Genomic DNA, 25,641 nt, shown 5'->3' on the forward strand with positions numbered 1-25,641 from the left:
TTTAAAAATGTTTCATTTAATAATTGTCAGGCTGAAATTTTGTTTGCCTAAATTGATTAATTTTGTATTCGAGGTATCTATTTTTTAATTTTAATTTTTATGTTTTTGATATCCTGGAATAAAAATATTTGGTCTTAAAATTTTGAAAAAACCTTAAGGAACTCTATAACTATGAATTTTTCAAGGTTTTTGGATTGTCTAATTCAGACTTAAGACTTGTACAGACCTTTTGAAGACATCCTCCATATTAAAAATGTTGCTAATTCATAACTGTTTTCAAAATATTTTTATTTAGATAATAAAATACATAATTTTAAATTTCAAATTATCAATAACATTTCCGACATTCACAAGATCATTTTATAACAAAAATAACTTTCGTTCCTTTATTAACATCAGTATACTGTCCTATATGATGAGGGCATCGTTATAATTTATAATACATAGTCCAACCGTGCCGGACAGCATACTGGCATTAGTAAAAGAAACTTATAATAAAATTTAAGTAAAAACGTTGTATAAAAATTTTTACGACATTCTAATAGTTATAAAGTTGTTTGGGAGCTGTACGGCCCTAATGTTTTAATTTTGAAATATTTTAATTAATTCAAAGCGGATTTTTCTATTTCCCTAATAAATCTTATTAAAATTATGATTAGTATCAATCCAGCAATGATTTTAGTAATTGACAGCAAAAGATAATAGATATACGTAAAAAATTTATAATCAGTTAATTGTTTATTAACAATAAAAAGTATTTTTAGTAAGATTCGATTAATCTCATGTGGTACTCGAAATTTTTAATTTTAATCATCGGCAGCGAACAATTATGCTCAATATTCTTTATATTTAGAAATATCTGTTAATAGAGCAGTTAGTACTTAGAGAACATGCCATGCCAATATCATAAGCACCTAGTTCATGACCTCGTATACTTTGGTTCTTAAATGCCCCTAGACTTTAGTCGATTTGTTAATAAGTACAAAGAAATATATTTTAACTATCGTGCTGGCATACGACGTTTTCTAGATACCCTACCAAAAATATTTTACATATCTACAGAAGAATATCACAAACAGCTTAGAATTGCTATAAATGATTATTCTCTCATTGGCGTAGAAATGAAATAATTAATTACTAAAACCTTCATGTTCTAATTAAACTAATCACAATTTTGATATGGTTTTGTTTTTCAGCCACGTTTTACAATCCACTTAAATTTATTTTAAAAAAATAATTTCAATTTTAGAATCACAAAGCTCCCAAACAAAACAACTTTGTACCAATATAAGTTTAGCTAATCTCCTTGTATAAATCACATTTTTGGGCTCAACATACACTGATCTAGCAAAAACAATGTTATTTAAAATTCTGTTTTGTACTTGCTTGTAATAGAAATCATCAAATATTGATCAAACAAAACGAAACGTTGTTTAACAAATAGTTTTGTTGAGTAAAAAATTTTTTGTTTAAAAACAATAGGGAATATTCATGAAATTTAAATTTCGTTCAAATATTTTTCTTCCGTAACTTTAATGACTGGACATTTCAACTAAACCATTATTTTAGTAATTAATATCTTTTTAATAACTTAAAATTAATTAATCAAAATACAAATTCAGTGAAGGCAATTAAAAATTTCTAAAACGGAAATTCAAATTTTTATACGGACGTGACATCAAAGTACGGGCTTGTCAAATTTGTTGACATACTGTATGATATTAATTACTTACATTTTATATGGTATTTCATTAAATTATACTATTCTACGGCTTTTTATTAGAAAACTTAATAATAACGAGTGTAAATTCTGTGTTGTAAATTCATTTTTTTAAAGTAAAAAATTGACAGATCACATACTTATACGTCATCAACAGAGAGCGCCAAAAAACTGCGTTTAAATATCTCAAAATTATAATGTATTTTAAATATTTTTTTACACTTAAATACAGCATTTTTAAGCAGTATTTATATTTTTTACTTTGTTATAACGGTGTAAACAATGAATAAAAAATATAAAAAAAATACATGAATATTCCCTATTTGTCACTGTGTGATGGCATCGAGTACAATATTTTTTAAAAAGGTTTTGTATAATCTTGCCTATCAATATATGGTACAAAACAACAGCTACTTTTTATATAATACTTTCTGAAAAATATTTTCTTTATTGTAACAAAAGGTATTATTTGATTACTGTGAATTGGAAATTTTGTTAAACAAAACATATTTACACAAATCGTTTTGTTTAAAGAAATTTGTTTGATCAGTGTTTTTTAAAATTTTTGCATTGCTTCCTTGTTTTGGCTAACAAGGTTTTGCTGGATCAATGTATATCAAGTCTTGACCGTAAAAATTTTTGTATAAATATAAAAAATTAAAATTAAATCAACATTAAATTAAATTCGACATTTTAGACAGAATGATTACGGATACGAATCAAAAAAGTGTGCGACAGCTATGATCAAATCCTCTCGCTTTGCTTTTCTCAAAGCGTGCGTTAAATTTGTTCTTAATTTTCTTCGTTCATACATAGGATCTTCTTCGAATGTATGTAACATCTGGAAAAAAAATTACTGTAGTTGTAAGATAATATAATCGGAAGATCACGAGTAAAAAACATGGTATATATTTAAACTTAGCGATTTTTCTTAAAAATACTCCTAGAACATCAGGAAAAACCAAATTAACAGACCCTGTGAATTTTTTTTCCTCCCGGTCTAGAAGCATTTTTAAGATTGCTGCTATTGCCACCCGCCAGGGATATCCGTGTCTTTAAGGATCACAATGCGTGTCTGAAATTATAGGCAGGGATATATTTTATATTAGTTATATAAATTATAGGCACGGATATCCGTGGCGGCAATAGACACTTTGTGTTAAGAAAAGTCGCTTAAGAGTAAATTTAATAAAACATTTAATTTCAAACCTCCAATATTTGCGTTGGCATATCATTTCTATGCTTTCTATATATAACGTCCATTGTACCTTCACGTAAGCCCAAATATCGACCTACTATCTTCCATTTATTACCTAAACGTTCAGAAATATGTTTAAAGCATTTATCTCTTACGACATCATCATATTGTGTGTTTGGTCGTGAGGTAGGAAGGTCATTTGGTGCCATATGCGTATGATCTTGAGGGACATTTATTTGTATTGATGGCATGTATTCAGGAGCACTTGGTCTAACAGGTGGCATTTGTTGAGTACCATTTGATACTGTCGGAGGTTCATGGTTAATTTGATTTGATTGACTATAGTTCAAACCTAAAAATATTTACAAATAAATTTAGTAATTACTAATTTTTCTTGTTTCTCATTTGAAATCAGAAACTAACATGTATTTGTTCGAGCTGGAAAATGTCTGTGTTCCCTGTATTGTTGATTTTCGTAAAAGTGAATATAATTTAAAACCTCTATAAGGCTTTGTTCTCCAATTCTTAATGCTATTTGTCGCAGTGGTGCAACATTCTCTTTAGTTAAAATATCTGCTTTTTCTAACAAATTAATTAAATCTTCTAATTTATCACAATAACTCAAACGTCGCACTGAGTTCAAATCTTTTTCATAAAATTTTTTCAGTTCAAAGAAATTTATGTTATTTATGTACTGACTGCACATTGTAATAAAATCAAGTTTTAAACGATCATAAGAGAGAAACATTTTATCGCTGAATCTTTAAATACTTTTTCTGTTTTAATCACTTTTTTTGGTTAAATAACTGACAATCGTAACAACTGTCACCCAAAGACTATAGGATGCTCTTTGCTGTCAACATTTCACTTGTCTTGTCATTTGGTAATTTGGTATGCATTTGTTAGTTGTTTAATATTCTTTGATTTTATCAACCGAATCTTAAAAGTTGACATTTTTATATTGTCTAGTACTCTAGTAGATGGCGATAAATTCTAGAATTCAGAAAAACGTAAATTTTGTATTTGTATGTATTTTTTGAGAAAATATTATACATTGATAATTTTTAGCATAGTATTTGAGAAAAACTACATCCGTTTTTTAGGTGCCTGATTTTTTCATAACAATTGACAAAAACATCAATGATTTAAAAAGGCGCCAGAATGTGTAGAAAAGTTTCTGGTCCGTAAAAGCAAAAATATTTTCATAATATTCTTTTGAGAAAAAGTTTGAGCAAATATAGTTTTACGAAAAATAATTGTTTAAAATTTGAAATTCTATAATTAAAATTTTAAAAAGAAGAATACAGTATTTAAAATAAAAAATCGGTCAAGTGCAAATTTAACTTCGTTGCACTGGTTCGTAAAGATGATTTGGATATAGAATAAGTTCACATTCAATATCAAATAAAAGTTTATCGGTTTATATTTAATGTTTTACCAAATTTAATGTGTATGATAAAAGTGACTTTGATCAATTCGAAGTTTTTATTTTGTGAATTTTTAGTCTGCAGTTTTCATTAGAAAACAACTGTATTCATAAGAAAATTTTTATTGCGTCCCCAAGGTTTTAATCGTCGGTTTTTCGTTTTTTTTTATTCTGATAGGAAAATCATCAAATAATAATTATTCGATAATCTACCTTTTAGATTAAAAAAAAAAAAAAAATTGATATCCATCAATTTGAAGCTTGATGCAATTCAAAATTTTTTGGGTCCCGTGATAGAGCTTCTGAGAATTTTCTTAGGTAAACATTTGTTCAAAATAACATAAAAAACACGTATTCGCCCCGTGCATGAGTTTTACTGGAGGCGTTTCCATGGTAATGATACTCTACTTTATTAATATAATTGTATGGATGCATATAATTGAATGGATTGCATCCATAGCTTACATTGAAAATCTAATATTATTGTCTAACAAATTTAAATAAGTAATTATGATAATTTACATTTAAAAAATATTATTTATACAATTCCGTTTCTTATTTTCAATGCAACAAGTTAAATTAATTTTTATTTTTCAATAATTTTAATTTGACATTTATTGACATTTGTTGACATTTACTATAACATTTAACTGTTTCAAATATGTTTTTAGTCGATACATTGAAATTTATTGGTGACATCACATTTTGTGCATTCTTTTACCCGGAATTCCAATGTGTATAATTGGATATCGCCCTTCTGTTATAAAAATATCAGTCAGCTAACAATTTTGCATACAATCGAAATTATCATATTATCATCTAAAAGTGATACGTTTTTAAAACGTTGGTACGGAATACTAAAAATGAAATTCGAATAAAAACGTGTTCATATTTTAATTAATATTCGTTTGTCCATAATATTTTAATGAATATTTAATCCGAAAAGATAAAAGAAATCTATACATCTGTAAGATATTTGTGTTTTTCAATAAGAAACATAATAAAATTTTTCAATCAATGATATCACCTGATGTGTTCACGATTTATGATATTTGCAGAACATAATTAATTGATGAGTTTTAGGTACTAGTCGAGCCGGTCAAAGTTTATAATAAAAATAAATGTACATTGGAAAATTGCACCTAACTTATCTAGAATTGATGATAAAAAGTATTTAAAAAATCGAATGATCTTTAGTGAACTATCTCGCCATAAAGTAAAATTGTCATAATCACTTGAGGAGATTATCAAATGAAAACAATTAGATACAGAAAATTTTTTTTTGCAGATTGTAACAAATGAATTCTGTGAGTCATAAATATACGATACAAGTGTATATTACAAACGCATGCGCATTTCAATGATTTGAATATGGGAACCTCCTCTTTAAAGCCAGCCGAACTGATGAGAAAACGGTTAGCTTGTGAGGTGTGCTTGCTAAAAATCAGTCACTGATACATTATTGCTGGTCAATTAAAAAAGAATTCACTTAAAATATTCATTAAAATTATGTTTAATTTATAAAAACTATAAAACCGGGAGTGAATTTTTTTTATTTATAATTTATTTTCATATTGTGATTTTATTTCAATATTTTTTTTGTGATATAATTAAGTATAAATTAAAATCTAAATCACATTAATAATGGCTAGTGTCAGTAATATGGAAGTAACAATGCCAAATTATTCTTATATTTTTAATTTTGAAGAGGATTTCATACATCAAGAAACCAGGAAATGGATGGTGGAAAATTGGACATTAGGTTTTTATTATACGGGATTATATATGATTATTATATTCGGCGGTCAACATTATATGCAAAATAGACCGCGATTTGAATTACGAGGTTTACTATCATTTTGGAACACATGTTTAGCATGTTTTTCTATAATCGGTTTTACTCGAACTGCTCCAGAATTATTTCATGTTTTAAAACATTACGGACTTCATCATTCAGTATGCGTGCCAAGGTAAGTTTGAAAACAAATTTTTTATCCTTTTTAATAAATGACACAAAATTCTTCTTTTTTTTTTTTGTTGTAATTTGTGAATAAAATGATTGAACGGCATGTACTACTTTAGAGTAGAATTGAATGTGAGGTATGCTTACTTTCACGTTGATAACCTAAAAGTGATCATCAGTCAAATATTTCATTTAAAAATATTCACCTTTTTAAAAAAACGCGGCTAAATAAATATTAATTTTGTGTTATATGCCTTCGTTTATTTAAACACCATGAAAACAAAAAAAGTTGATTTATGTTAATTTTTTTTGATAATAACTGTAATTAAAAATTTTAAAATTAAGTTTTTTAAGTATCTGTTAATTTAAATTTTACTTAATTTTTAAATTTTCGGTCTTGTTGTTATGTTTTTAATTGTAGCGAATTGATTTATTCATTGTACGAAAATTTTTACTGTTTGTTTATATACATTGACTTTTATGCAAACCCGTTGAAAAATTCTAATTTTTCTAATCGTTCACTTTTTAAATACCCTGCTTAGTGTTTATATGTAACAATGAGGGGTGTATTAAATTTATTGTGTAATATTTGAGGGGTTGTATTAAATTTAGTCTAAGGTTAAAGTTACACTCAGAAATATTGTTGAAGGGAAAACATTTTGCTACAGGTGTTCATAAAATTATTGTATTATTCGATGTCCGCCTGTCTATAACTTAGTGTGCCATTCTTTGAGATCGTGATATTCACCTTAAAAAATGATTTAATGTTTTTGAACAAGGAAACCTAAACTACGGATAATTAATATGTGAGATCCTCAAAAATGATACAGTAGAAGATAGAAGAAAAGTTAAAAAAAAAAGAATGAAAAAAATAAATGTTCATTAATCTTTGATTGAGAACAAGTTTGAAGTGAAGATATTTAAACTAATGTGCCGTTTTCGAGAAAGTTTCCGAAAAATTTGTAGGCTATATACAACGATTGGTTGAACTTATTTATTCTTTCCAACCTGTTTTATGTTTAACGTATGTACAAAACTTGAAGGATCTGAATACCACGTATATACGGGGTGTTAACTTCAAACTATGGCATTAAAAGAGCAAAGTTTTATAGAGGACTAGCTGCGAACTATCCGCTTCGCTGGACAATTTCAGTTTAAAAAATACAAAGATTATTGTATTATAACCTTAATTTCATATGCCGTCACTTATTCTCCTTTTGCTCACAATTTTGTCGATCTTATTATTTTGATGCAGACCCTAATTTTTTTTAAACAGCCTATGTTACACGCTGAAAATGAAGCTTTCTATACTTGAAATAATTTTTCAAATCGGCTAAGTAATTCCCTTTGTCATCACCCAAAAACTTCCATTAGGTACCCTATTTTTACCCCCTTCAGGGTAAAATTTTCAAAAACTTTGAATGTCGTATTTATTTATATCTAATCAAAAGCCTAAAAATATCTTTCAAGCTTCCAGCTTTAAAAATAACGTAATTTCCATGCAAACTTGCAAGCCCTATGTCCACCCCTAAAGCCCTTTTTTCGTATAAAAAAGTAGTCTCTTTCGTTTCCCAGGCTCTTCACTATCTCTGTACCAAAGTTTATTTAAATCGATTTATTCGCCTGAGTGTTAGGCGTGATTCCCTAACACACAGGCAGACAGAGTTTTTTTTCGCATTTATAATATTAGTAAAGATTGAATTCTAAGTTTCCCACACACTTTTTTGGATCATATTTACTATTCACAAAATAAAAAATGCATAGTTGAAAATTTGATGCTTAATAACTTTTATTTAAAATATTTTCTTTAAAAAATGCACGATTTTTAAGAAAAATTTAAAAAAATTAAAAACACAGCAAATTGTAGTTACGTTTGTGGATGAATTGTGGATTGACTTTTCAGAAAGTATGAAAGATAAGAAAAAGTTTGTACGTATAAATCAATCGGAAATTTTCACCCGATTACTTTTGTCCGAGCTAATTTTTCTCTAAAATGCATAGTTCGAGTAAATTGCAAAAAATTGTGAAAAAAACGTGAAAAATCGTCCATTTTTTACCTAAATAATTTTTTTTCTGCGCACATGAAAATTTTTATAATAAAGGTAAAAAAGTTCAGTAAATTTCTTCAAAAAATTCAATAAATTTCACCTAATTTGATGGGGAGTATAAAATACAAAATTTAATTTTTTTGCCGAAAAATTTCAAATTACGAATTTTAGAACATTACTTTTTATTTCACTTGCTTCTATAACGTTGCTTGTTATAAAATATTTATTTACTGAAATTTGAATCGATTTCAAAATTACAAAATTAAATTAACAAAGTTCTGTTGTTTCGTTAAAATTGCAACGGAACCCTAAAACTGCCAAGAAACTATGCTGTAAAAATTGTATTCTGCAAATCTTCTAATGTGTACATGTATAGATATAAATCTAGCTTTACCAAAGATGCAGTCAGTACCTTTATGATTTTTTGTGTCGACACATGAGCTTTGAGAGAGATTCATAACAGATTTCTGTTTGATCTTGAGAACGTTTTTGACAGTCAGAGCAATTTTATTTATAATATGTAAAACATTTACGGACAAACTCAATGACAACATGAGGTTAATGAGATTAATGTGTAATTTAAATAATTTAAAAAGTCAACATTAATTTATTTTTGCTATATCTATAAATAAATTAATTCCATCGTTTTTTAAAAAAAACTAAAGCTAAATGGTTTCGGATTAAATTTTGACTTTTGATCGAGAATTTATAAAAATCTAAATAAAAATACAATTTTGGACTCTATATTTAAAAAAAAGAACTTATTTCCGGTTTCAAGAAAATTCCAGAGACGGAAATTTAGTGATCTTCACACGATCAAGATGTAGTATTTTCCAGAAATCCTTTAATAAGATATGAGTCCCATTTTGAAGGCAACACTGTTTTCGATAAGAAGGGCGTTTCAAGATTTGGTCCACTTTGTATATCTTAATATATATATTTCTTGTGTGCGTGTGTATGTAATTGAACTCCTCCTAGACGGCTGGACCGATTTTGATGAAATTTTTTGTGTGTGTTCGTGGAGATTCGAGAATGGTTTAGATTTACAATTTGGTCCAGTACAACTGTTTTTGAGGGCTCCGTACCAAAAAAATGAAATTTCATTAAATGGTGGGAGCGCATATAAATCATATCACATTATGTATACTATGTGTACTATGTATTTTTAATAGTATTCAGGTATTGTCAATAGGCATTTATTAGAGCCATATGCGAGCGCAGCGAGCTCTACTATCAAAGACCAGGCCAAAGGTCGAAGGTCAGGCCACTCCAATAAATAGGAGTTAAATTGGGGTTTAGCGGGATGGGTTTAGCGGACAGGCGAAACGTAGTATAGGTATTAATGAATTTGAGTTACGTTTTTACGGGACAGGACAACGTCTGTCGGGACCGCTAGTATGTAATAAATATCAAATATTAATTTTAGCCCCAAGTTTGTAACGCTTACAAATATTGACGATACGAAAAAAATTGGATATAGGTATGTTCTTAAAATCATCTAATTACTTCATTCCCGGTTTTCCGTTTGGCCTTCAACACGATAACTCAAAAACGAAGAGAAATATCAATCTGAAATTTTTATAGCGTGTTCAGAACGTAAAAAGTGAGTTTGAGTTAGTAAATGAGCAACCAAAGTCCATTGTACCCATTTTGTAAACGATTAGAAATAGAGCAAAAATATAAATTTAAAAAATGTTCCTTATAAGAAAATAAACAGTTTTTGCTTGATATATTTTTTCGTAAACATCATGGTTTACCCATAAGGGCGCAAATTAAGACAAAAATTTCGTGTCCAATTTTCCAAAAAAAGGTAAGGAGTTGAAAATTTGCAGGTAGCTTCACCTAGTGGTCTTGCAATAAATTCTTGAAAAACGAAAAAATAGGTTCAAAAATTTTCTTAATTATCGAAACCTAAACAAATGGCGCCATTATTGTGTTGGTTTTTAAACTCTTCTAATTTATTAAAAATAATGCAAGCATTGACATTCAACACATTCTATACCGGTTTTTCCACAATTAACTCAGTTAATTGTTTATGTTCATTTGTTTCTATATATGGTAGTTAGCTCGGAAATTAGAGAATATTTTTTATTAGATTTGAATTGATTAAAACACATAATTAATTTATTGGAAGATTACAAATATTAAAACATGGTAGTAATAAAAACATACACTTTTTTTTATAATTATTATGATCAACAATTAAAACATATTTTTAAATAAATAATAATAGACATCTTGTATGTTTACACCACACAACCTCTGTACAGTAATCCAATCTATAAGCCATGTTACCTAGTTAAATACTAAAGAAGAGGTTATTTAAAAAAAAATTAAAAACAAGTGAAAACAAACAATTGACTGAGTTAATTGTTGAAATACCATGTATAGACAGTGTTGATGAAGCAATCGTTTGTTTTTTGACGTCACGTTAATAAAAAAAGATATCCACTTTTAAATAGTACACACACACTGATATTCCCATATTAATGCATACTATAAAATTTGCACCTAATAAGCGCCCTCGTGGGTAAACAGTGAAGTTTACAAAAAAATTTTTCAAACAAAAGTTGTATATTTTTTTATAAAGAACATTTTTTACATTTAAACTTTTGTTCTATCTCTAACGGTTTACAAGATGGGTCCTACAGACCCAAGACCCAATTGACCCATATTGCTCATTTACGAACTTGACCTCAGTTTTTAGGTCCTGAGTACGCTATAAAAATTTCATTTTGATATCTTTTTTCGTTTTTGAGTTATCGTGTCCACAGACGGACGGTCGGACGGACAACCGGAAATGGACTAATTAGGTGATTCTATGAACACCTATACCAAAATTTTTTTCGTAGCATGAATATTTTTAGGCGTTACAAACTTTAGACTAAACTTAATATATTATGTATATTTCATATATACATGGTATAATTAGGGTAAGCGGATTATATTAGTGTATTATTCTAAGAAAATTTCAGAAAGAGATTTATGGCCATTCCTTACTAATAGGGTATTCGACTATTTTTGAAAAAGTACTTCAAAATGTTGATTTTGCTAATAAAAAGCAACAAAAATTTATTTCGGAAAAATACACACGCTTTCTTGCCAAAACTTAAATTAAATTTTAAACCTTTTTTAAACTGTCAAAAACGCGGGTATCCACTTTGATGACGTAATGTGGGTATCACTATACGAAATAACACAAATAAATTTGACAGATATATTCATAGACATCTGAGCTGTCTACACTGAACTAACTGATGGTCTATGACTCATACCGCTATGACATCACAGCAGGGCTTAACCGCGTTTTAGGTCACGTGATATACAGTTTAAAAATTACGATTTTTAATTTTAATATTTTAAAAGAAAAATGTGCTTTTATGACTCGAAATTAGAATATTTAAGTATATTTTTACATAAATTTTAACTTTTTTCAAATTTCATGATTTATTTTTGACTAACGATAATACTCTATTACCACTAATCATTTTTATTTGTTAATTTATCTTTAAACTTTCGATATGGTTAATTATCAAGTTAAAATAAAGTTTTTTTCGAAAATAATTCGTATCCGTAAAATTGATACTTTTCTTAAATTTTTGGAAAAGCAACAATATTTCGTTCTTTAAAAACGAAATCAAGACCATCCATAAATTACGTCACAAAAATTTTATGAGTTTTTTAAGGCCCCTCTCCCCGTGTTTGTCATATATGGTCACATTAGTGTACCCTCTCTGGTATGAGTCACATATTTATCAATTTTATATTTAGAAATAATTAAAACAGCAGTTTCAAAATTTTTAAAAAGTCATAGAAAAAGTATAGATTTCATGTTTTAATATTTTAGATTTTGACATGTATCCCTGTCACATAATGTCACATTCATTTAATCCCCTCCGCACTCCTTAAAGTGTGACGTAATTTATGGATGGCCCCTTAGTCCGTCCAGCAGCCGAGAACATTTAAAAGACAAGCGTAAAGTTATTATCCACTTACCTAACCAGCAGATGAACGGTTAGGTTTCTTATACGTCGTAATCCTCAGTAAATCGAAAATGCCATCTGCTGAACCCCAAAAATGTACCTCGAATCGGACTTTGTAACTGGAACACTTGTGAGATATTGATAGTACATATTTAAACTCTGTAACTCGAATTTCAAAAAACAGACTCCGTAAGTCGTTAGTAAAATATAATACCTTTGTAGTTAGTTAAATATAACTTTCTAAGTCGAAATTTTAGCACTTATATTTTCTGTATTTCGAACTATACTTGTTTAGTTTAAAATTAATTAACTAGCAGCTTTTTGCATTTCTTTTGAGGTTCGGGGTATCGAGGTTCCACTGTATGACTTTACGCTTATATGCTATACAGTATCTGTGATTTTAATCATTAAAAAAATTTTCCAGATCGGTTCAATTTATAAAATTTGAGGAAACGTAAACATTCGTGTCCAACGGATTCTCCCTACCATGACTATATACAGATACAATAAAAAATCTACACTGCATTGCATACAATTAAAATTTGGTACGAGTGCAAGCAAGGTTTTCGATTTATTTTAAGATGGCTGAATTTCGAATATTTCTTTCTTTATTGAAATTAGAAAGGTATGAAGAGCATTATCTGAGAGCGATTGCGTTAATTAACGATGGATTCTATTAAAGCAAACTAATTTCTCTGTTTGACATTAAAATGATTTAAATACGTTTTTCTATACCCTGTTTTTATGAAATATATATCAAGGTATACTAAGTTTAGTCCCAAGTTTGTAACGATTAGAAATATTGATGCTACGAACAAAATTTTGGTAAAGATTTTCATAAAATCACCTAATTAGTCCATTTCCGCCTGTTTGTACGTCCGTTCATCATTATGATAACTCAAAAGCGAAAAGAAATACCGAGCTGAAATGCTCAGGACGTTAAAGTGAGTTCGTAAATGAACAACATAGGCCAATTGAGTTTTGGGTTCTCAGGACCCATCTCGTAATCCGTTAGAGATAGAACAAAAATAATGTTTCTTATAACAAAATATTAAAAACTTTGGCTTGAAACATTTTTTCGGAAGGATCATTGTTTACTCGTTAGGGTTCAAATAGGAACAAAACTTTAGTATCCATTTTCTCCAAAACTACAAAATCTTGTGAAAAATTTTCGAAAAATAGAATAACATTCTAGAAAATACTTTCATAATTTTCGAAAACCAAAACAAATGGCGACGAAAGGCCGCCAAAAATGTTTTGGTGTTTTAAACTTTTAATTTATTAAAAATAATGATATATAATAAGTAATAAAAGTATTGACATTCAACACTTTCTATACAGGGTATTTAACTCAGTCTCTTGCTTGTTTGAATTATTAGATTAATATCTGGTGCGTTCTTAGTACCGGGAAAACCTTATATTCCTAAACGGGCATAAAAAATAATTTGATACAAATTTTCTTAAAATAATTTTAAAATTTAGCAGTTTTTGTAACTTTTTCTTTAATGCATACTAGTAAACGCAATCGCTCTCAGATGCCAGACATATATTCCTGTCTAATTTCAAACTCAAAATAAATATCCACATTCCAGCCGATTTAGCGACATCTGTACCAGATTTATTGAGCCACTATTTAACATCACTGCTTGAAATTAACTTTTTCGTGATGCTACTTTTTGCTTGAATCAGCTTTTACACAAATAGTATTATTTAATATTTAAGTGTGGTGTATTTTATAATTAATGAATGGTATTTAATATTTATTGTTTCGCGTAAAATAATTAATAAACTAATTATGTGCATTAATTGCTGTGAGTTAACATTAATTAGGGTTCAGTATAATTAAAAACGAAAAAATGAATTTTTTTTTGCATGGTGCATAAATATTTCAGTCATATTTTAGCTTTATTAAAGTGAGCCTTACTGCATCGAAATTCAACCCGGGGGGGGGGGTTGGTTTGTGTTGTACATGCATTGGATAAGCCGTTGTATATCCTAGATTGAACAAGGATAAGGTAATCCTTAAATGACGAGGAAAAAAAATACACACTAAAGTTTACATTATTATTTCAATTTTAATCGAAAATTAATACAAGTCTCCCTTGAATAGTCATATAAAATGAAGTTAAAGGATAATTAGTCCAACCGACAGGTTGGAAAAAGTGGGGATTTATTCAAAATTGCCCTGGCGCTCGTACATCCTTAATTAAAGTCATACAATAATTTTAAGAGGAGTATTTATCAATGCCAACATATGCTGACGGGCATCCAGGTTGCTATTCGTTGTGTGCGTAGTTATGGTATGGACAATAAAATCGATATAAATATTATCGAAGATAATAAATGAGAACTCTAGGATATGTCGAAATAAATTTCGATTTTTTTTTTTGCCCCAATTCCTATCTAGGAATTGGGGCAAAAATCGAAATTTAATAAAATCGATGCCAGCGCTTCCAGTGAAAAATTTTGGCGTTAAAGGAGGCTGTTATGACTAATTTGCAATTCTTTACATGTTAATGTTATAGAAAATGTCAAATTAAATTTATTGAAAAACACTAATGCATTAAAAATTGTGAAAATAAGAAATCAAATTGCACAAATATTATTTTTCAAATGTAAATTATCATAATTATTTATTTAAATTTGTGAGACAATAATATTAAATTTTCAATGTAAGTCTTAAACGCAATCCATACAATTTTATTTGCATCCAAACAATTCTATAATTAGTGTATCGTTACCATGGAAACGCCTTCAATAAAACTCACACACGGTGCGAATATTGTGCAATATATTATAAGCAATATTTAATAATTTTCTTACATTATTTTTCTCTTACAAAATACATACCAATATTTATATTATTTCCGGGAAAACTATTATTTGAAGAGAATAAGTGTAAATATATTTTCTTGAATAAACATAGAAAATTAAATCTATAGATTTTTAATATTAGTAATGGAAAATTCTTAATCAATATTATACTATATTTTTTTTAATACTTAATTGATTTTGTAAATTTCCTTCTTTTTATGAAGATAAATATTATATATAGTGATATTTCATTCGCAAAAAATCTAGCCGAGATAATCAAGGTCTTTACTTCTTACTTTAATCCTCAATAAACACATTATATTAACTTCACTTATAACTAACAATGTAAAAAAATCTTACTGTTCTTTAGAGTGAACTGTATCGATTACGATTACATGTTGAAGATATAGCCATCAGGTAAAGTTGGTTGGGCTGATCCTAGGTACATTAGGATGTTTTTCATGTATGTACCATGGTTCACATATTTTTATCAATTAAAGTACCTGGAGGACCGAGCTTGGCTCGTTTTTTTGTTGAGACTTAGCAATAAATCGATCTATTACCTCCGAAACCCTCTGCATTATAACTTTCATGAAAATCGTTGGAATATTTTAACATATTGGTACATTAGGTACAACACTTTCCCCTATTTTGTATATAATATAATTGTTAGACATATGAAAGAAATTAATTTTTTTAAACAAAAATTTCTCTTAAAGGTAAAAGTATACACATACTTATTCTTCCTTCCTTTTTTATTATGTGATAGTATTTATAAATATGCAAATTAAATTATTGTTTTTCATAATACACCGATGGCATCCGATTACATGCCATATAATTAAAACTAATGTTTATACTAAATATATTTCAAATATTTAAGGTTATTTGATCATTAAAATACAGATACCTAAAATATATAGGTAACAAATAACCTTTGCTTTACGACCCCCCCTGCAGGCCTCTAACGTCCACAAGGAGTCGATATCGCCCACTTTGAGAAACACCATCAAGAATACGTGGTTATGAATTCTCATTTAGAAAATACGTTCTGTAAATTGAGGTGGCTCACGATAAATGATAAACGGACACACTTAGGGTATAGAGCCCATTGTGATACCATATATGTGTTTTACCACTTTTCCGCTGATAATTTCATTTATCAGCTCCTCAATTTCAGAGGCTGAGTGCACCTCCTTCATATATATACCATGCACTACACCAGCTCATCACAACTATTAATTAAATTAATTTTGTTGCGACGGCGGGAATCGAACCCGCTACCCTAAGCATAACGCGGACGGAATTGGTTACGCCTTAACCAACTAAAAAAGATATAGTGTTGAGAAAAATATTGGTAACAGTTTTCATGAGTTATCGTGCAAGAAAATTAGACCAATTGCATCTCTACATCCATATGCATACATTTTTTAATAAAAATATGAATCCTAAGGGATATATTAGAAATATTAGATGCAAGATATGTACATCCAACTCATTCAATAAAAAGAAAAAGGATATAGAAACAGGTTTTAAACAGGATGTTGTGTCATTGTCACCTAAAACTATAAAATTACTGATTAAAAATGTAATTAATAAATTTAAAGGTAAAAAAAATTTTCCCAAAAAAAATTTCGTTTTTACGTATTTATTAAATTATAGTCCAGTCATTGACCATATTTTCCGTATAATGTTGCAAAAACACCTATTTTCATAAAAATTTGGATTTTGGTTCTACTTACCTTCAATTACAAAGTTGATCCGGTACCGGGGATTGCTTATATCGTGGTTGCGAATGTTATCCTTTCTCGGGAGTGAAAAAAGTTTTATTGAAAATAAGTCCTGGTATAGATGATAGATTGATTAATTCTAAGGTACGTTGGTTCTATAAAATTTTTTTGAAAAATCAATACTTTATAGAACAAAATTTGCTTACAGTTAGTCAATTTATCCATTTCAGGACTTATTTACAATTAAAAAATTTTCACCCCCGAGAAGGGGTGGAATCCAACCCCAGAGTTAATTCAACCCCCGGTACAGGATAAACCTTGAAATAGAGGGTAAGTAGAATCTAAATACAAATTTATGTACAAATCGGTGCTGTTTGGATATATTATACAATTTCGCTGTATTTTGCCTTTAATGACTGGACTAAATTTATAAATTTATATAAATCATTTCAATATTTACGTCATTCTTCCATTCAACAAGAGATGATATTTAATATGCTTGCGGCAACATTTTAGTATTTCTTATATGTATAATTATTTAGTATACTCCACTCGAAATAGGTATAGACTGGGAACGCATTGTAATAATTTCTTACAACTAATTTTTTTTGAGGATGCAGTGTATAAAATAATTTCTTATATTGTTTGGCTCGTAAAATTTGTTAACAATCAGTATAAGTATTCCGATTTTTTCTAGGTTTACTTTAATTTATACATGTTTGAGACAAAAGTACTTTCAATCGATTTGCATATTTGATTTTTCCAATCTTTCGTATTTGCGCCAGTAGAGCGCACAAAACAGTTATGTTCTCGCTCTATTGGGAAAAAAAAAGGCGAATAAATAAATATATACGACGTGAAAGGAAATTTTACAGTTTACAACTTTGAATTGAAGTACTTTTTATTTAAAGTTATAGCACTGAGTAAACTGTGAAAAACTTTGGAAAATTGTATAATTGTATTTCAAAATCATTCTTTACTTTTTCTTTGCATGGCATGGGTGGTATTGCTTCTATTTGTTTTAGTTTTAAAAGTAAGCGATATTTCATCTATTTTGAGTGGAGTATGTATATCTGTATTTATAAAAGTATAACTTAATAATGATTGACTGATTGGCTGACTGACATATCAACGCACAGCCTAAACACCTGGGGCTAGGACCGTGAAAATTTTGCATACGAGTTTCTTTGACAGTAGGTTAGCACTGAGGACTTTTAGAAATTAAATTCCTACGGTGGTGAAAAAGGGTATGATTGTATGAAAATTTGTCATTATGAAATCTACTACTTCAACCAATTTTATAAATTGTATATTGTCTATAGACAATTTTTATCACCACTTAAAATCAAGCACCGGCGAAAATTTTTAACAGAAATAATACGTATGGAAAATTTTGATGCAGCCTTGGACATTCACAATTTCCGCTTTGACGTCTTGGGTATAATTAAAAGACAAGAATCCAAAAAATCCAAATCATAACATAATATATATGCATTACTAACAAACAGAAATAATTTATGATTACATCCTGTAAACATATATATGATAATTTTCTAAGTATAAAAAATTCTATAGAATTCCGATAATTCTAAAAATACTGTACCGTATATGCCTAGTCTATTTTCTTTTAAATTAAATAAATGTTATTCTTATTTGTAATTAAACTGATTTCAAAATTTAACTAAACAAGTGAAAACAAACAATTGACTGACTTAATTATTTAAATACCATGTATAGACAGTGTTTATGGAGCAATCGTATGTTTTTGACGACACAAAAGTAAAGAAAGATATCAACTTTTCCAACTGGTATTCACATATACTATAAAATTTGCATCTAATTTGTGCTCTCGTGAGTAAACAGTATGTTAACAAAAAAATGTTTCAAAAAAAGTTGTTTATTACTTTATAAGAAACATTTTTTACATTTAAACTTTTTTTCTATCTCTAACGGTTTACAAGATGGGTCCTACGGATCCAAGACCTAATTGACCTATGTTGCTCATTTACGAACTCGACCTCACTTTTTACGTCTTGAGCACGCTGTAAAAATTTCAGTTTTTGAGTTATCGTGATGACAGACGGACAGACGACAGACAGACAACCGGAAATGGACTAATTATGTGATTTTATGAACACCTATACAAAAAATTTTGTTCATTATTTATAAGCGTTACAAACTTGGAACTTAACTTAGTATACTTTGATATATTTCATATACATGGTATAAAAATTTACTCAAATAAAAAAAAAACTTTTGAGTTAAAAAAAAATATTTGAAATTATAAAAATGCATTATTAAGTTAATTGATTATGTTGAAATTGATATAAATTTTGTTTAAAATGTCTTGGGTTATTTTTATCTAAATGATTCCTCCGACAATCATTAATTTTGCTTTGACGTTTTAGTTTACCAAATTTAATTATCACCACATAAGTAACATTTCTATAGGCAAGTGAATTGAATACAAGTGAAATATACAAAATTTAAAAAACCTCCGACAAATGCGAGTTTTATTTTTGCAAACCGATTTTTGGAAACTTCTATAAAATGTTCTCAATCAAGTCGGTTCGACCGTTAAAGGGCTACGTTGTCACTGAGAAACATACAGACACACAGATAAACACTTTAAACTTATAACACTCCTTCTTTAATCAATATAAAAGTCATGGTCAAGGTCATCAGATGAGATGAAAAGGATACTTAGTGAGATATCATTTTTTGGGACAAATTTTTGGAAATATTTAAATTGAAATATTTGAGTTGACTTGGTTCTTTTGAATTATTATTTTGAATTAATTATTTTACCATTTTTCTTTTCGAAATGAATTGAGCCAGGTTTATTTGACCATTCATTTCCATAGTAATTACTTATATGTTAAAATTATGTCATGCCTTTTCAAAACTGAATCGATTTTGAAGATAATCGCCAATTTTTTAATTTTTTCGGGTACGAAACACTAATATCGCACTTGAAACATAGCTAAGAATACTCTCCGTTAAATTACCTTTCAAATGAAACCGAAAAAAATTAAAATCGGTTCATCCGTTTAGGCGCTACAATGCCACAGACAGACAAACACACAGGCACATACACACACATAGCGGTCAAACTTATAACACCCTTTTTTTTAGTTCGGGGGGTTAAAAATAGCTTCTAGTTAAAAAATATTAGGAATAATTATTTTGCTTTCGTAATGTAAAGAAACCCTTCTGTAGATCTAAAAAATCAGTTTTGTTAGTTTATGACATAAATTTGTAACATAAAAAATTTTTTTCTCTAAATTTAGAATTAGTAATTCAAATTTTATTTAAAAAAAATCTATATTTTAATAAAATATTTTGAAGGTAACAAAAACTAGATAATGTTTTAAAAATATTATTGCATTATATCATAAACGCCCTCGTACTAAGCCTTGATCCAAAATTAATTATTCACAAATTCAAAAATTCTTTTAATATTAAAATACTAATAAATCGTTTAGCCTTAATTAATTATGTTTGTAGTATTTAACATACAAACTATAGCCTGATTCCTGTATTTATATACGCATAAATAATTAATATTCTGTGTTAAATATCATTTGTATTAATTTTTGAATAATAAAATTGAAATATAATTCTATCGAATATAATCGAAATTTAATTAAGGTTATTATCTCCCCTCTTCATTTTGACTGTTAATTTTATCGACATAGATTTGTATAATTGTTCATCTGCAATTAACATTCTAAAATTATCATAAAATAATTCATTTTTATTTCAAATTAACATTTAAAAAGTATTTAATTATGTAATACTATGTTTTTTTTTTTTTTTTGTTATGATATTAATTATCGATAGCATTTATCGGCAAAGGTGTGTCGAAAAATTTCAATCAAAAGCTATGAAACATTTCCCTCTCTTTCGTGTATTTAAGCTTGAGCTGCTCTTAGGCTAAAAAGCGGAGTAAGGCACGGGTGACGTAAATCATCGCCTACTGCCTCTTGCACTGTGGAATGCGACACAAAAATTGTTCTCTCTCATTTGCCCCGCCACTGTCCGCAATGCTCTGTTATTGCTAAGTTTGAAACAATTTTTCACATATTCTGCAATAAATTTATTCGTTGTGTGCGTAGTCATGGTAGGGACAAAAAAATCGATGCCAGCGCTTCCAGTGAAAAATTTTGGCGATAATGGAGGCTTTTATGACTAATTTGCAATTCTTTACATGTTAATGTTATAGAAAATATCAAATTAAAATTATTGAAAAACACTTATTAAACTGAATGCATTAAAAATTGTGAAAATAAGAAATCAAATTGCACAAATATTATTTTTCAAATGTAAATTATCATAATTATTTATTTAAATTAAATAATTTTTTATGAATTATAGTAATTTTAGATAAATAACTAATCACTTTTATTTTTGTTACAGGTAAGCTTAAAAAATAAATTTATTTTCCAATACATTTCGGAATGCGGGTAAGTCTCTAGTTCAAAGTAATGAGAAAACAAAGAGGGTAAAGTTATTGTTTTGGCACTTTCTTGTGGATAACAGTCTCGTAGGAATTCGTGTTAATCCCAAATATTTAATGTTTAACATTTATAATTCTGTAAGGACACACTACTGAAATCGTTAAACATGGTTAAATAAAGATTTGTTACCATTTTGCTATCATTGAACTTGTCATGATTTATAAAGATAAGTTTAAAAAAATATTCACAAAAAATAAATATGAATACCATAATTTATATACCTGATGGTTTTTTGACATCATCATTTTTTTAAATACGCTTATTAGCATTGACGAAGAAATGTAAAATGTCAAATTTTATTTAATTAAAATAGAAATTAATATAAAAATTGAAAGCAAAAATGAATTTATCTGAACTCTTTCGCTGGTTATAGGCTAAGTGGCGTCACATTAAATTGAATATCGCGCCCTCTAAAGGACTTAGTCAGGAACTAAAAAGAAATTTTAATTTAAGGTAGCGAGTTAGGTATCAAATAAAAGAGCGTAATGAGCACTTCATAAATATTAAAATAACCTCAAAATAATATAAATAAAAAAGTTCAAAAAACTAAAACTCCGTCAACCCTACAAATTCTACAAAATCTGGCTCTAAAAAGTATGAAAACAAGAAAAAAAATTAGTCCCGGAGGACCTCTTTTCCGTCCTGTGGAAAACTTTTTAATCTTAGAGGTCTCCCGTAATGACGATATTACTTATCATAACAATTTCAGATGAAAGTGTTTTCTTAATTTCATAATTTTTAGATCGTGATTTTATAGTGGTAGGGGTTTTAGGTTTTTATATCACGAGGGCTTACCGTCACATTTTATTCTTTTGATATTAAAAATAAATAATTGGGGGCCGGCCGGGCTTCTGTTTTCGAATTTTAAAATTTTAAGTTCTAACGCAAAACCTTAAATTATCAATTTTTTTTTTTGCTAGCACGATTATCTGAACTTTCTATTATGTTTTTTTTTTTTGCCAAAAATGTTTATGCTATGCTAAAAAATAAGAACAAGTTTTGATATTTAATATTTTAATAAAAATCGCGATTTATCATTTCAAAATTTCCAAGGTTACAACTATTTTAACAGGTGTGTTGCCTAAGGCTGATTCTGTTAGAGAACTTTTGCAAAGTTCCAAATTATATTTGGATATGGGTATTATTTACAAAAAAATAACATAAGCCCATTACTCCTTTTTTTGGATCATATCTAATTTTTTTTAAATTAATCTAAAAAATTGAACAAAAACAATTAACTGAGGTAATTGTGGATTAATCCTGTAGATAATGCTAATATAGATAGCATAGGATAACATACCCGATAATATTACCGTCTTGTATACTCTTTTTGCCAGATAATATTCCTATTTGACTTGCCTATTAAAAACAATTAAATAAATGTGTATGAAATTGCATTTGTCATAAATTTCTTAAACTCTTAGAAGCAATAGCAACAGTTTTTATTCAATGAAGTCATAAAAATTTATCCATTGCCTTTTAGTAAAAATTAAAATGGAAAACCTTATTACTCATCATCTGTATTATGAGCTGAACAATCTCTACTGGCCAGTAATGCAATACATAATGTACATGTATTACGTATGTTTTATGTCTAAGGCACCATTGGTCTCCATACTATATTTTGTGGGATGTTAAATCAGCCGATATGACGTCACATTATTACATTTACTACTAACATGAACGTTGATAAAATTGTACTATGTGTGTGATTTATCTGTGGACTATATTTAAACTTCCACTGATTTGAAGTAGTTCTTCCATGAAATTATGTAGAACTTCAAGCAAATATACCGGATCGATAGAGGCCATAGAGACCTATACCGGACACGAAGGGAATACGGTTGGATTTGTAACTCTTATTTAATTAGTGTCATCAGCATAAATATAAAAATCGTTTTTAAATCAAAATACCATGAACCAACCACTAAAATTAAATAAATAATAGCTAGCTGAACTTAAAAATAGAAAATAATTAAGTTAAAAAAATAAATAAAACTTTTAACAAAAAGAAAACCGACTTCAAAAGAAAAACTTTTCAACAGATTAATATGCACTAAAAAGTAAAAAAATAACGATAATATAATGTACTTAAAATTATTGTTATTTTTGGAGTCGGTGTTAGCCAACTAAATAACTCTGACAGAATAGTTTGCTACATTAGCTTGGCTGACACCGGCTCCAAAAATAACACTAATTTTAAGTACATTATATTATCGTTATTTTTTTACTTTTTAGTGCATATTAAAATGTTTTTTTTTTAAATCGATTTTCTTTTTGTTAAAAGTTTTTTTTTTTTATTTTGTGATTTTTAGTGAATCTGAAGTACACTTACTAATTTGTCATTAAAAAAAGAATCATCGAAATCGGTTGTCGTGATTTTGAGTTATTCGCCCTCTTGACGTGCATACTCAATGCAAATTCAAGGCTTTTATGGTTTTCTCATGGATCCCGTTGTCAGAACTGGACCAAAATGAAATGGGACCACACGGAAGCACCAGCTTTCACATAGATAAAATAAATAGTAACACTCTCTTTTGTTTGAAGTCGGTTAACAAAAACCATGGTGAAAATTAACATAATAAATAATTAGATGTTAACTAAAGTATCGACCAATTCTTACCTATAACAAAAAAGCGATTAAATTTAACATAATAATGAAATTCAAATTTTTGTACTATACAGATCGTTCCACATGTTCGTTAACACACACTGTATATAACATCAATAATAATATAATGTATATTTGATATTACACAAATATTAATTAATAAATAAATAATAATAATATTTATTATATTTGACGGATGACGGAAAAATAATCAAATAAAATAATATTTAAAAGAAATTAGTCCAGGAGCTATTGGAAATACTAACAAAATGATGACATTTTTTGGAGCAATATTCCCTCTCTAGAAGCATTGCCAAAATTTCTTTCAAATAAATCGGAATTTTTAAAGTAAAAAAAATCATTTAAAGTAAAAAAGTCCGGGCTTATTCACAAACACAATACAAATTCTATATTTTACTTTGTCTAGGTCAAACAAGCAAAAGTTTTTATATAAATATTAGTCGGACCAATTACCGTACCATAATTTTTTTGGACTGTGACTGCCCCATTAGGACACTAGTTCCGTGGGGTTAACGTCACATGCGGGGGCAACACTTTCTATCTTTGATTCGGTCTAGATAATATTTACCATGTTATATTTCATAGAGAGGTATTTGCGAAATAATCTAAGCTATTTTGATATTTTTTATTGCATTTTCCTGTTCTTTGTCCTGCAGACACAAAACTCCTATTTTGGGATTTTACATTTCAGATTACGTAGATTCTAAAAAACTAAAGAAGTTCATTCTTACGCAATAGTATTTCCAGAGATTTCCACATTAAACTTTCTTAAAGTATAACTTGAACTTACCTACTAAACGGGAATTTCCGTTTCGGAGAAAAGCTCTAGAAACCTAAGCGCAATAATTTGCATAATTAAGTTTCCAAAGATTTTCTTCGAAATTATGAAAGATAAAAGGTTTTTAATTGGTATGTAGATTCGAGCTATTGACCTATAATTCCTAATTTCTTACCAACTCTATCTTATAATATTAAGTGAAGGAAAATGATTTTCCCAAGTTTAGCTTCCAGGGCTTTTTTTGTGAAACTTAAATTTTATGTATTAAAATTCGTTTTAGAAACCGTAGATTAGAAAAAAATGTTTGAAATTTTTAAGGGAAAAAAAGCTTTTAGTGTCGAAAAATGCAAAAATAATTAATTTATCAAACAATCAAAATTTCATTGTAAAAAGAGAATAGAAGTTTGTGTAGAACCATTTGCAGTGTTTTTTTATTATGTTGTATCAAATTTCTGTCAAATTGATATGTCGGATACCCGCCAATAGCTTTTGGACTAAATAACTTATCTTGCAAGTGCTTTAATATATTATTTATTCTTTTCTTTATATCAATTCTATTTTAATATTCTTGAAAATACACCTGTTGAATTGTTACCAAATAGTACCTATGATTGAATGGTTAAACTGTATTTGTTTGGAAATTTTTAATTATAATAAATGAATGATAATTCATTCATTTAATTTCAACTCTAATTTTCATTAAATTTTAATTTGAACCGACTCGACATTTAACACACCACTTGCCAATAGCTTCTGGATTAAAAAACTTATCTTGTAATTGCTTTGATATTTTATTTATCCTTTTTGTTCTTATCAATTCTTTTTTTAC

At 28.2% G+C, this 25,641-nt stretch overlaps 2 protein-coding genes across 2 annotated transcripts in view; one reads left to right on the forward strand and one right to left on the reverse strand.

The window, feature by feature from the left end:
• Positions 1-2,252: 2,252 nt before the first annotated feature.
• LOC123305570 (fas-associated death domain protein) lies at positions 2,253-3,740 on the reverse strand. The gene is made up of 3 exons (XM_044887336.1): positions 3,342-3,740; positions 2,930-3,270; positions 2,253-2,561 (listed from the first exon to the last, which is right to left on the reverse strand). The coding sequence occupies exons 1-3, from the start codon at positions 3,664-3,666 to the stop codon at positions 2,427-2,429; spliced, it is 801 nt and encodes a 266-aa protein (XP_044743271.1). The 5' UTR covers positions 3,667-3,740; the 3' UTR covers positions 2,253-2,426.
• Positions 3,741-5,914: 2,174 nt separating this feature from the next.
• LOC123305004 (elongation of very long chain fatty acids protein 6) overlaps positions 5,915-25,641 on the forward strand; it is a 48,055-nt gene continuing 28,328 nt past the window's right edge. The window contains exon 1 of the mRNA XM_044886593.1: positions 5,915-6,314. Within this exon, the coding sequence (XP_044742528.1) occupies positions 5,989-6,314 (326 nt within the window). The 5' untranslated portion in view covers positions 5,915-5,988. The remainder of the gene's footprint in view (positions 6,315-25,641) is intronic.

Source organism: Chrysoperla carnea, chromosome 1, assembly GCF_905475395.1.
Source record: "Chrysoperla carnea chromosome 1, inChrCarn1.1, whole genome shotgun sequence".
NCBI classification, from domain to species: domain Eukaryota; kingdom Metazoa; phylum Arthropoda; class Insecta; order Neuroptera; family Chrysopidae; genus Chrysoperla; species Chrysoperla carnea.